This window comes from Gymnogyps californianus, chromosome 7, assembly GCF_018139145.2.
Source record: "Gymnogyps californianus isolate 813 chromosome 7, ASM1813914v2, whole genome shotgun sequence".
NCBI lineage: Eukaryota > Metazoa > Chordata > Aves > Accipitriformes > Cathartidae > Gymnogyps > Gymnogyps californianus.
Genome location: NC_059477.1, coordinates 13,587,699 through 13,598,679, shown reverse-complemented (window position 1 = coordinate 13,598,679; position 10,981 = coordinate 13,587,699). Strand labels below are relative to the sequence as shown.

The window sequence follows — 10,981 nt, the reverse complement described above, 5'->3', positions numbered from 1 at the left end:
TCACATTTTTATAGGGAGCATTTATGATTTGTATCCAAGTTTTTTTTCATTCTTCCCCCCCGTTTCTAAGTTGAAATACTACATTGTCTTCATTGATAGGCTCTCATGTGAACTGGAACTGTAAATCAGTATAAATGTAGAACATAGAGCATTCCAGTAAAATTAGATGTGATTGAGAAGAGATGGTCCTATATGTTTCAATTTAGAGGGCTTTGGATATAAATCTCTGGCTTGGACGTATTTCTCTTGATATGCTTTCATAACAGGTTTGATCTATTTAATTTTGTAGATTCTCCTAGTTATGTAAAACAAAAAAAATCTTTAAGAATTTATGCCTCCTAAAATGCTATGAACTTGTCTTTTATGCCGTATATTTCAAAATCAGACTTGGTATGATCAGGATGAGTGCATTCCATCTGTATATAAAAATGGTGTCGCTAGTGTAATTTGTTATGGGTTGGTGCTGCTTTTATTATTATTAAACAAAAGGCTAAGTCACTAAGGGAGGAGACTACTTTTCAAGGGTTTTTCTTCTCCATTGGAACAATGGTAAAAGGATTATCTGACTTTCAGATTTCTATTTGGCCTACAGCTGAGGATAGAGAATGTATACAGCATCTCTAAAATCAGTTCCCTGTCATACATGTAAAACAGTTTGGATGAATCCCTGAATGTTTTGATACCCATGATGAAATCGGTAAACTTAATTGGAAGAGAAGCATGGGTCCTGAGTACGTTCCTTGTAAAACCCTTTGAAGCAAACACTCCTAACTTCAATTAGCTGCATGTAGAAAACACACCTGCATTGATGTAAAAAGTCTATCTAATAAATGCTGATCTGGCAAAGATCTAATTGCAGGATAGAAGCTCATAGTTTGAGAGCTCAACAAAGAAGATTTTTGTAGGAAGGTTTTCAGGAGAGATTGCAAGGCAGGTTAACACCACAAACACACAGTTATAGTCTGCTATTTAAACTGTAACTGTCTCGCATCATGAGAACAGTTATTCTATTATGCTCTGAAACAGGAATTTCAGAGACATCTAATTTATACTACAATGTAGTCACTATTGTATTGGAATCATTTAGCTGCTTTAACTTCTCTGTAACATACAAATTTGGAAGATTATGCTAATGATGTAAATATTATAGGTAGCATTAGCAAAAACAATAGATAAATCACAAGTATCTTTCCAGGTGAGCAGAAATAGCTGTTTGATTACTGATGGAGATGGGACTTCCACCTGCATTTCAGAAAATGGAGCATCATCAGTTCTATTTTTCAGAACTTAAGATACAGGAAGAGCTTCCTGACTGTGGTATTACAATCATGTATGTTCCTCACCTGCAGGTGCCACTGCTGTTTCTGACCTTGTTCTTTGCACTGTAAAATACCTGTGCTGGTAGAAAGGCTGTTTTAATGTAAGGACAGCCATTGCTATGGTTACAGTGAAGACAGATTTGGTAGTATTATTTTAATACACAGGAAATACTCCATGCCCAGGCAGGACTAGTATTATAATACCTGTGAAATAAAAATCTTTGAGTATTGTATGTATAATAACAATGAGATGTTTTTATATTCCATAATATTGGCAAAATATGTGCATCATAAATGAAGGCAGTTGTTTAGGGCAGTGGCTGCCATCTGGCTATTAAACCATTGAATGATACCACCTTAATTCATAAATTTATGAATTTTACATAAACTAGTCTAGTCTAACAGTGAATATGCCCAATATATTTGCTTATGTAGAATGTTGGTAAGGCTGATTCTTATGATATTCCCTATACAAGACAGTACTTATGCATGAATTTAATTTTTACATCTTTAAAGTAGAGTATCTGTGGAAATTAAATTAAATTGAGATTACTTGCATGTAAGTTTTCTGGAAACTGTGGCTGAAATTAGAAGACAAAAGATTTTGATTGTCTTAACTTTCTTCATATACAATGAAGTCTTGATAAATAAAATGATCTGTTTTTAAAAATTATTGAGGAATGCATTAGTTTATATAGCAGCCAAACTACATTTGTATGTATTTTACATCTTTTGGTCTAAATAAACTAAGCAACATACCAAGGTTATGTATGCTGAAAATATGATTACAGTAACTTTTAAATCTGTGTTCATCTGCTAGTGCTTGAAAATAAAATAATGTATGAATATCTCTTCAGCTAGTGGAAATAAAACTTGCTTTTTAACAGAATTGTCTGCTATATCAGTGAAGTGGCAGGCTTATAACATTTAAAAAGACTGATTCTACAGGAACTTGCAGCAACTTTACCTCAGACTCTGAAGCATTTGATGTAGAACAAACAAAAAAACCCAATGAAAAGCATATATACAGAAGAACATGAAAACAAACTTTCCCAACAGGAAACTAAATGGGACAGCAACTACTGCTTTAAGTTGGTTTTTTTTTTAAGGCTTATGCTTCTGGAACAGCTGCAAGAGAGTTGGGGCAGGCGGGGGTAAGCAGCCAGTCAGCACACAAGTACTGCACGCCAAATTGAAATTACAAAAAGCAGCTGAAGTGAGCAGCACGTATCTTAAGTAAGTGCAAGATTTACCAATACTGCATGTAATGCTAGCTCTGTTAATTGTTTTTCTGAACAATCATCTAAAATTCAGTTATCTTATGTTTAGTGTTGGACCCAGATAGAAAACAAGCAGTGAATACCAGCCTTTGAAAATGTATATTCTGAGTGGGACTGCCTAAGGGACAACAAAAATATTTTGTGCAACAGACGTTACACAGTAGGTTCTTGATTTGTTTTTCAGGGAACAATGCAACTGGATAGGGATGCTTGAGAAAGAATTGGGCAAGGAAAGTTTAGTAAAACAAATGTTTGCCCTATGAACAGTGCCTTGAGCAATGTCATACAGAGATGGCAAACTCCACTGAACAGTACAGCTGCACTCCCACAATAAGAGATGCTGTTTATTGGCTCTAAAAATAAAGCTCTGTTATAATCTCACTCAGAAAGGTTGTGAATATATATATATATTAAAAAAAAAAATTTTAGCCATGTTTTGGTAGGACCTTCAAGTTTTTTGTAAACCTGCAATTTGTGACATGATTACTTAAACTTTCCAGTTTCTTCACCATGGAAGTACACTATGCAATTGTCTAGTGGCATTTACAGTTTCTCACTTGTTTGTCTAATTTTGCTTTTGTGTTTAGTGACACAGATATCCTGTTGTTTGGATTGAAAAATGACACAGTATACCCTCCTTAGCTTATGTTACTAATGGCATAACAAAATTTACAATAGGATATTCAGCCAATTCTAATTCCTAGGGCTGCAGAGGACATACACTGCCAACAGGCCCTTTTCTACTATAGTCCTCACTCCAGGCATTCTTAAAGCACTCCAGAAGCTGTTAGATAATTTAAGGAAAAAAATAGGAAATTTAAAACAAATGATTAAAAGAGACTAGGTGTAAAAATAAATAAATCTGTACTACTACAAATTTGCAACATAATGCACCAGGACAAAGAAAAAAAGCAATTGTCTTTTCTCTTTTTTTTCACATTACACTCAAGTATATTGGAAGTCATATTAGGATAAGGTACAGTTATTGCTGAGTGAAACATTCTACTTTGCTTAGTAAATGTGGCAGCAATGTAATTTTTAATTTCTGGATATTACACAGTAGATTATTTTGGTGCATAGTGTCTGCCAAATTAATTAACTCTTCAATAGGATTAAGTATAAGCTTTGGTATTTTCATATACTTTGAGGCAGTTTTGGGTACTTTTTAAAGCTTTAAGGTAATAGTTCTTTTTATTTAGAGACACAAGAGTGAATAGTAACAAATTATACTTTTATTAAATGACAAGTCATTCATTACCACTTACTAGCAAATAATCATTATTAAACCTGTAATTAATACAGTACAATTTTTCTCTTAAAAGCAACACACTTTCTCAATTTCATTTAATAGAATGTTGGCAGGGCGTGAAAGAGCTGGGCTGATAGTTTCCCCTGTTCTTTAAAGGATGGTACAGCAAACCCAGCAGCATATGTATGTCTTGGTTTTTTTCCCCAGATTGCAGTCAGGTAAATCGCTCCGGCTATGTTTTTTGATCCTTCCACAAAAGTAGAATAAAATCAAAGAAACATGTTTTTGCCTGTGATAGACTTTAATACACATAAGTACAGAGTGAGCAGCAGGCTTATGTATGTTTCAGCTTAGTAATTAGTATTAAGTTGTCATATTTGATCTTCAGTGATGGCCTCCATTCTTCTTTGGAGGAAACAGTGTATATTCAATGCCAAGAGCTATGACAAAAGCTGCAAATCCCCACTTCAGGCCTCTAGTAAGGACTTCTGTTAAGGTGACAGGTTTTGCAAAGCCACCCATATATCTCCAGGCTTCATTACTAGAAGAAAAATGAAACCAAAAGAATAAAACAAGATCAGTGGAGCCACTGTGATAAACGTTAACAGGAATATCTTTGTTCAGGAAAAAAAAAAAAGGAAGGTATTTCAACTAGATATACATTGAGGCTGTAACATTTCTATCATTTAAGTACCAGGAGTTGCCACAAGTAAAGTTCATGATATTAACTCTAACCCTTTATGCATATAATTTGAGATACAAGTAACACCAGCAAACAACATAGTTCTAGTAATAGAATCACCTCCCCAAATTTATGTAATTGTTGTCTTCTGTTTTTACTGTTTGAAACAAAATCAGAACCCACTAGCACATGTATGGGATGGAATAACTACAAAGGCCAGTCACTGTGCTAGACGGTATCTAGCATAGTTAAATCTTAAAAGGGAAAGTTTTTCCAGCGGTAGAAAATTCATCCTAGTGTGGAAGCACTTTCTGTTTTACAATATGACACTTAACTATATTAGGGTCAGGAAAGCCTACTAAAACTGATTAAAAAAAAAAGCTGAAAAGATTGTGTTTAGCTAAAAAGCTACAGAATATTTACAAATGTCACACTGTTTTGCCTTACTGGTTTTAACCTATATCGTTAGTGAAATGTTAGTCACTGCTATAACTGACTACAAGTATTTATGTGTAGCACAACCAGTATAATCTATAGAGATGGACACAGTTTGTCTCTTCTAGGGACTCAAAGTCCTTAAGGAAAAACACATTTGCACAGAAACAAGCAATAAAATCAGAACCATCATTTCAGGAGAAGATACAGGTTTTCTAAACAAGGGGGTCAAGTATTTATGTTCATAGATAACTTGTGCACATGGTTTCTGTGACTCAGGATGAAGGTATATTGGTATAGAAAAGTATCTTTTAGATGCTAGTATAGGGTACTAATTGATAAAGACTTAGGTTTCCAAATATGACATCTTTCACACAGCTTATTCTGTACTGAATATGTACGTTAATGTGCATTTGCTACAAAGGTGGAAAGCTGATCCCCTGTTAAAAGGAACTTAATATACCAAAGAGGGGAGCCCTAGAAAGGGTTACTTTTTCAAGACTTCTAGTGCCAGACATTAATAATGCAATCTTCTTCCAGATTACTGAAGCAAATAACTTGATACTTTAATTTCTCCTTTGTTAAGGAAGATTGGCATGATACTTGTACTTGTCTTATGGAACTGAAATGTTACCTTACATAAAATTTGAAAAGTTCGGGAGGAATCGTCTCATGCTTTAAGAGTCTGACTTTGTTCCTTATTGCAACTCCTCACATAATTGGCTCAATCCCCTTCTTTTACCAGAGAAACATTAATTTTTTTTATCTAGGAGGGGCAACAAATATTACACAAGCTCTTTTCCAGTTTGCTGTTTTGCAGCACTTCCTGAACTTGGAAGTGTATGCACTAAAAAGTTAATTTACACTAAATTTATGATATTAAGCTGTGTCCATTTTTTTAATGGGAATAAGCCTATTGCTTGCTGAAAACAATTTTGTCTGAAGCAAAGGGAAAAAAAACACTGCTTGCACTCCACAGAAACAGAGGCAACATAAATGTGACACAGGCCTGGAAAGTTCATTGGTAACTGATCATCCTAAGGACTCATATCTCAAATGATTCTTACCATCATCGAAACTATGTTTTACTCTGTGCTTACACCCTTAAACTGTTTCAAAGGAAGGAAAGAAGTGCTGTCAATCCCAAACCTGTCCAGAAGTTATAGCATGTAGCAACTTTTTAACAAATTACGTGTTTGCTCTTACATTTTTCTTGTAGCGATTTGAAGGAAAGCCTTTTCTATGAAGGCTCCTGGAATAGTTTGCTCATGCAGCTTTTCCTTTACAGAAGAGCTGGACTACACAGCACAAGATGTTTAGCATTTTTATTCCCCAAGATTAAAGAGTACTTGAGCAAAGAATTACATCATTCATGATGTGGGAGAACTATGTTAAGCCCTGTTTTAACAGCTGCCTAAATGATCCAGAATTGCTGTAGCTAAAAAAGAGGAGGTATTCATTGTGGAGTGGGACAACTTAAGAGGTAAAAATCTGATCTTCCACTATGTCATTCACCTTATCTTCCATTATGTCATTCACTGCTTAGCAAAATGAAATGCACAGTTGAATCAAATTCGACATTATATACTAGTATATTTCTTCTTTTCAAATAAAGGTCTCCTGTTGTATATGAGGAATGCTATTCCTACTCAGAATGTCAACGTAAGTTCCATCAACTTCAGCAAGATCTGAGCACACAATCTCTTTGCTGAGAAGGGACAGGCTTACTTACGTGTGCAAGACCTAATACTTATGTGTTTTGGTGGATGATGTATGGTCATTGTGCCTGATCTGTATCATCATGAAACATCACAAAGTGCAAGGGTGCCTTGCAAAACGTGGAGACTGGTCAAGGTGATGCAAGGCATGACCTCCATGCAAAAAACTAAATAAAGACTTAACTGAAATTCTGACTAATATAATCTAGATGCATTTTCACTATTTTTACTACCGAAAGAATAATCTGCAATGACAAGGTCCAGTTGATGCTACAAGATGACATATCAAGATTATTTTTGAGGCTCTTGCACTTACCGAGCCCACGGATCCCTAAGACCCCGTTTAGCTAGCCTTTCCTGGACCTTCTCTAGTGGAGTACCCTCTATCTTCCATTGCCTGTAGTCGGGGAGTTCCATTTTGCCATGGCCATGGCCATGGCCATGTTCATTTCCATGCCCCATACCTACAAGAAAAGATTGGAGTTTTTTATTTCTCAGAGAGTATCAGCTTATTTTCACACACTTGCAAAGAACAATACCCTGTACAGGAAAAATAAGGAGATTACAAGAAGTATTCCAAAGCACGTAACACTACACATGAAGCATCTTCTGCATTGTACACAGTACACTGTAGAACAAAGAGCTAAGAGGCTTTATGCTGCATTTCAGAAGTTGATGATTAAGCACAATAAGGCAAACTGTGCAGACTTAAGTGTTACTGTATTGTAAGTCACCACCACCATTACATTAATGGAGCAGCTATGTAAATTTTCTATGCCAGAAAAACAATTGTTTCCAATGTCTATAAACGCACTTTAGCAATACTAGGACCCACCAACTTGCAGGCTTTCCACAGTACATCAAAGAGCTCAGAGTTCAGTTTGGAAATTTCTAATTTAGGTATGGCAGAGCTATGATCACCAAGCTCTGAAGAAAAACATGAGAAAAACAAAGACTTGGCTCCTCAGCTCCAATGCAGTCAAACATAACTGTTGACTGACCATCATCCATAGATGAATGGATAACGAGATGCACCTTACTAGCCATTTCACAAGGCTGGGAAATACATGCTTTGTTTAGATACACCTTTGAGAAAACTATGAAAATATTAAGGTTTTCATTAAAAACAGTGATCAAGGCAGATGGGAAGGTGAACATTTTCAGTGGGATCATGAAGGACTGGAAGAAAATAATGATGGCTTTGAAGTCTCTATTTTCACAAAGCACCTGAGACTTCGAGCCAGAATTTCCCATTTTAACACGTATGGGGTAGCAAAGAACAGATTTAATGTCCTTAATTTTTAGGAGAATTAACTGGAATGCAATGGTACCAAGAACACAGCTTCAAAGCCTGTAACTCCTGAAGACCCCAAGCCATGGAGGCAAGCAAAGAGGATTCTCTTGCAGAAGGAAACCTGAAGAAGAGCTCTAACGCTGTCATTACCCGAAAAGCTCCCCCCCAAATTAAATCCCAGTCTACACCCTTGCCATAAAAACCCAAGACGTTTCTCCTACCAATATTTACCTTTCTACAAGAAAGGGGTTTATGCGCACATGCACACTAGCGCCCACACGCCGCGGCCAGCACTGCAGCACCAGCCGGGCACATGCACACTAGCGCCCACACGCCGCGGCCAGCACTGCAGCACCAGCCGGGCACTCTCCGCCAGCAAAACCGGCAAAAGCAGGGCCGAAAGGGCGCCCCGAGATGGGGGAGGGAGGGCCCGCACAGCGCCAGCGCCGAGGCCCGCTAGCCCGGCCGGGGCGGGTGTCCGTCTAACGGCGCCCGGAGAAGGGCCACGGCGGCTGCGCGAGGCCGCTCCGGCTCGGAGGCACAACCCGGACGAGCAGACATCTGCACCACCACACCGCACCACCCCCCCCCCCCCGCCCACAAACAGACACTCCCGGGGTGAGCAGCGGCGCAGGCAGATCCCAGAGGACGTCCAGGCCCGGGCCTCCCACCGACGAGCCCTCCGTACCTGCGCGCTCCGTGACCCTCCTTCAGGACGCAGCCGCCACCCGGAAGCGGAAGTCGGCGCGAGGAGCAGCCGCTACAGGAAGCGCAGCCAGCCACGAGGGTTCCGGGCAGCTTCCGTTCCGGTTCCTCCCACTGTCTTGGCGAAGGCAGCAAGGCCGCCGCCCAGCCCTCTGCTGCTCGTGGTTTAACGAGGCAGGTCCTGCACACGGAGGAGCGGCGCCGCCGACTCTGGCGGAGGAGCTGGGGGGGGGTGCGGGAGGAGGGAGACACGGAGGAGAAAGCGGCCAATCAGTGCGGGGCTTGTTGGGGGCGGGAGTGGCCCAATGGGCGGGTGCGTTGTTGAGCTGCGGGGTTGGCAGTGGCTGGAGGTGGCCGCGGAGGAGAACAGGGTGAGGGGGCGGCGGTAATAGTAGTCGGTACCGGAGCCGTTGGGTGGTGGCGGGCGGGGCCTGGGCCGGGACCAGGACCGGGACGGCAGTAAGGATCCCGCCCCCCCCCCCCGCTCTCTTCGCTGGTTGGCCGTTGCCTGCCGGTCGTTGCCGGGTGCGCGAGCAGGGACGGAAGCCCGCAGGGTCTGCGCGTGCGGGGGCGCGAGCCGCTGTTCCCCCTCTCCCGCCATCGCCGCCGCTGCTCGCTGGGGTGCGGGGCGCCGCGCTCAGCCTCACTTTCCCCCTCCCTCTGCCCGCAGACGGCGGCTCCCCAGGCACCGCAGAGCGGCGGGCGGGGGGGAGCATCCCCGCATCCACCGGTTATATAAGCCCCGGGCCCGCGCGCCCCCGGCCCTGGCCGCGGAGGGCGGCGGAGCGGCCGCGGGGCCCGAGGCAGTGCCCTCTCGCTGCCTGCCCTCGGGGTTCACCTCGTCAGGGAAAGAAGTTGTGGGGGAAGTCGGAGGTGCTCGCAAGCCTGACTGGCACCAGGAGCAGACTTTTGGTTTTCAGTGGCTATATCTTAAAAGAGCTGTTTGTTTCCGTAGGAGAAGTGGGGAGACATCCTGAAATCCTGGAACTGCACTGAAAGGTAAGTGAAAGTTAAGAATTCTCTTGACAGCTGCTTCTTGAGTGAGATGGTTGCTTGGTTCCCTTGAGTACCTGTCTCTGGGGATGTCGGCGTTTTGCATGCCATGGCTATGTAATTGTGAAGTGTCAATTGTGTTAGTATCTGGATAATTAAATCATTTTTTATGTTCCTCAAAGTTGAATACATAGTCTCCTTCATCCGAAAAGAAACTGATAGAAGTTAACTACTCAGTCAGTGACTTATAAAGGCTTAAATTATTCCTCAATTGTAGATGATACAATAATGCTGTGTTTTTATAGCAGAATACAAACTCTGTTATATTAATTTCTGATGCTTTTATAAGAATGAGAATAACCACTGTTTTATAGCACGATGCTGGCAGAATTTTAGGACAGACTATAGTGCCTTTTTTTTTAAATATCCTGATGTAAAGCTGCTTCTGGGTTTCAAGGGGTTTTTTTATAGGGGTATTGGGAGTGCATGAGAAGAGTTCCAGGAGGAATGCCATTATCATGTTATTAACAGTGAAACTGTTCTAAATAGAGTGCCATCTGTTTAATCCAGACTGCCTCTGTCTGATTGCAGCATTGAATGTTTTTCACTGTGAGATAAAGTCTGCAAGATTCAGAGCAGTCTCTTCTCTGCAGATGCAGTGTCAGGGTGAGAGGAGACACATTTGTTTTTCTGTAATGTATGTGGGGTGGAATCGCAGGAGGACTCTTTATTTGTGAGGTGCCTAAATCTCTGTCTTATAGAGAATGAAGTTCTGTCAGATACCTGCAAAGTATTTCTTGTTTCTTATTGTGGCTGAAAGTTAATGGGTATGTGTTCAAAGTCCAGCGTTGCTGAGAAATCTTTTTTTTCCTCAGAAAAAATTTTTCAGTGACCCATAGACATGTTAGATACCAGACACCTTGGTTTTATTTTTTTGAAGGAAAAATACAACATTCCGGTTTTATTTATGTTTTTTTGTTTGTTTATTTTATTTTGTTTTGTTTTCTTCATGGTGCTTGGAAGCATGACTTGATTATTTGTGCATGAAGCCATACTTTACTGGTGTTGCTGAGTCTGCCAACATGAATGTTTAGTTCTGATCACAGAATATTGACTTTGTGTGACCTATTGCGGTCGAACAGAATTGTAGCAGAGGAGCGCACTCAGCAAGATTTGTCTTCAAATACACTATTGCTTTCAAGGTTTAACAAGGTTTTGGGTAGCTGTTTCCCCCCACCTAAGTACATAAAAACTCCTGATAGGAAAAACTGTGTGTAGTTGATAGATTCGCTCTACCATGAGGTTG

The 10,981-nt window shown here is 40.6% G+C and overlaps 1 protein-coding gene across 1 annotated transcript; it reads right to left on the bottom strand.

Annotated features, from left to right (window-relative positions):
- Positions 1-3,630: 3,630 nt before the first annotated feature.
- On the bottom strand, positions 3,631-8,806 carry NDUFB3 (NADH:ubiquinone oxidoreductase subunit B3). The gene is made up of 3 exons (XM_050900070.1): positions 8,666-8,806; positions 7,000-7,147; positions 3,631-4,389 (listed from the first exon to the last, which is right to left on the bottom strand). Exons 2-3 carry the CDS (start codon positions 7,143-7,145, stop codon positions 4,233-4,235), a joined length of 303 nt encoding a protein of 100 aa, XP_050756027.1. The 5' UTR covers positions 7,146-7,147; positions 8,666-8,806; the 3' UTR covers positions 3,631-4,232.
- Between the last annotated feature and the right edge of the window lie 2,175 nt (positions 8,807-10,981).

What these genes read in the sequence shown, in the direction of transcription:
- NDUFB3 (XM_050900070.1), bottom strand. Translation starts at nt 7,145, where the DNA reads ATGGGGCATGGAAATGAACATGGCCATGGCCATGGCCATGGCAAAATG. An exon ending in CTTAGGGATCCGTGGGCTCG is followed by an intron (nt 4,390 to 6,999) that starts GTAAGTGCAAGA and finishes TTTTTCTTCTAG; the next exon opens with TAATGAAGCCTGGAGATATA.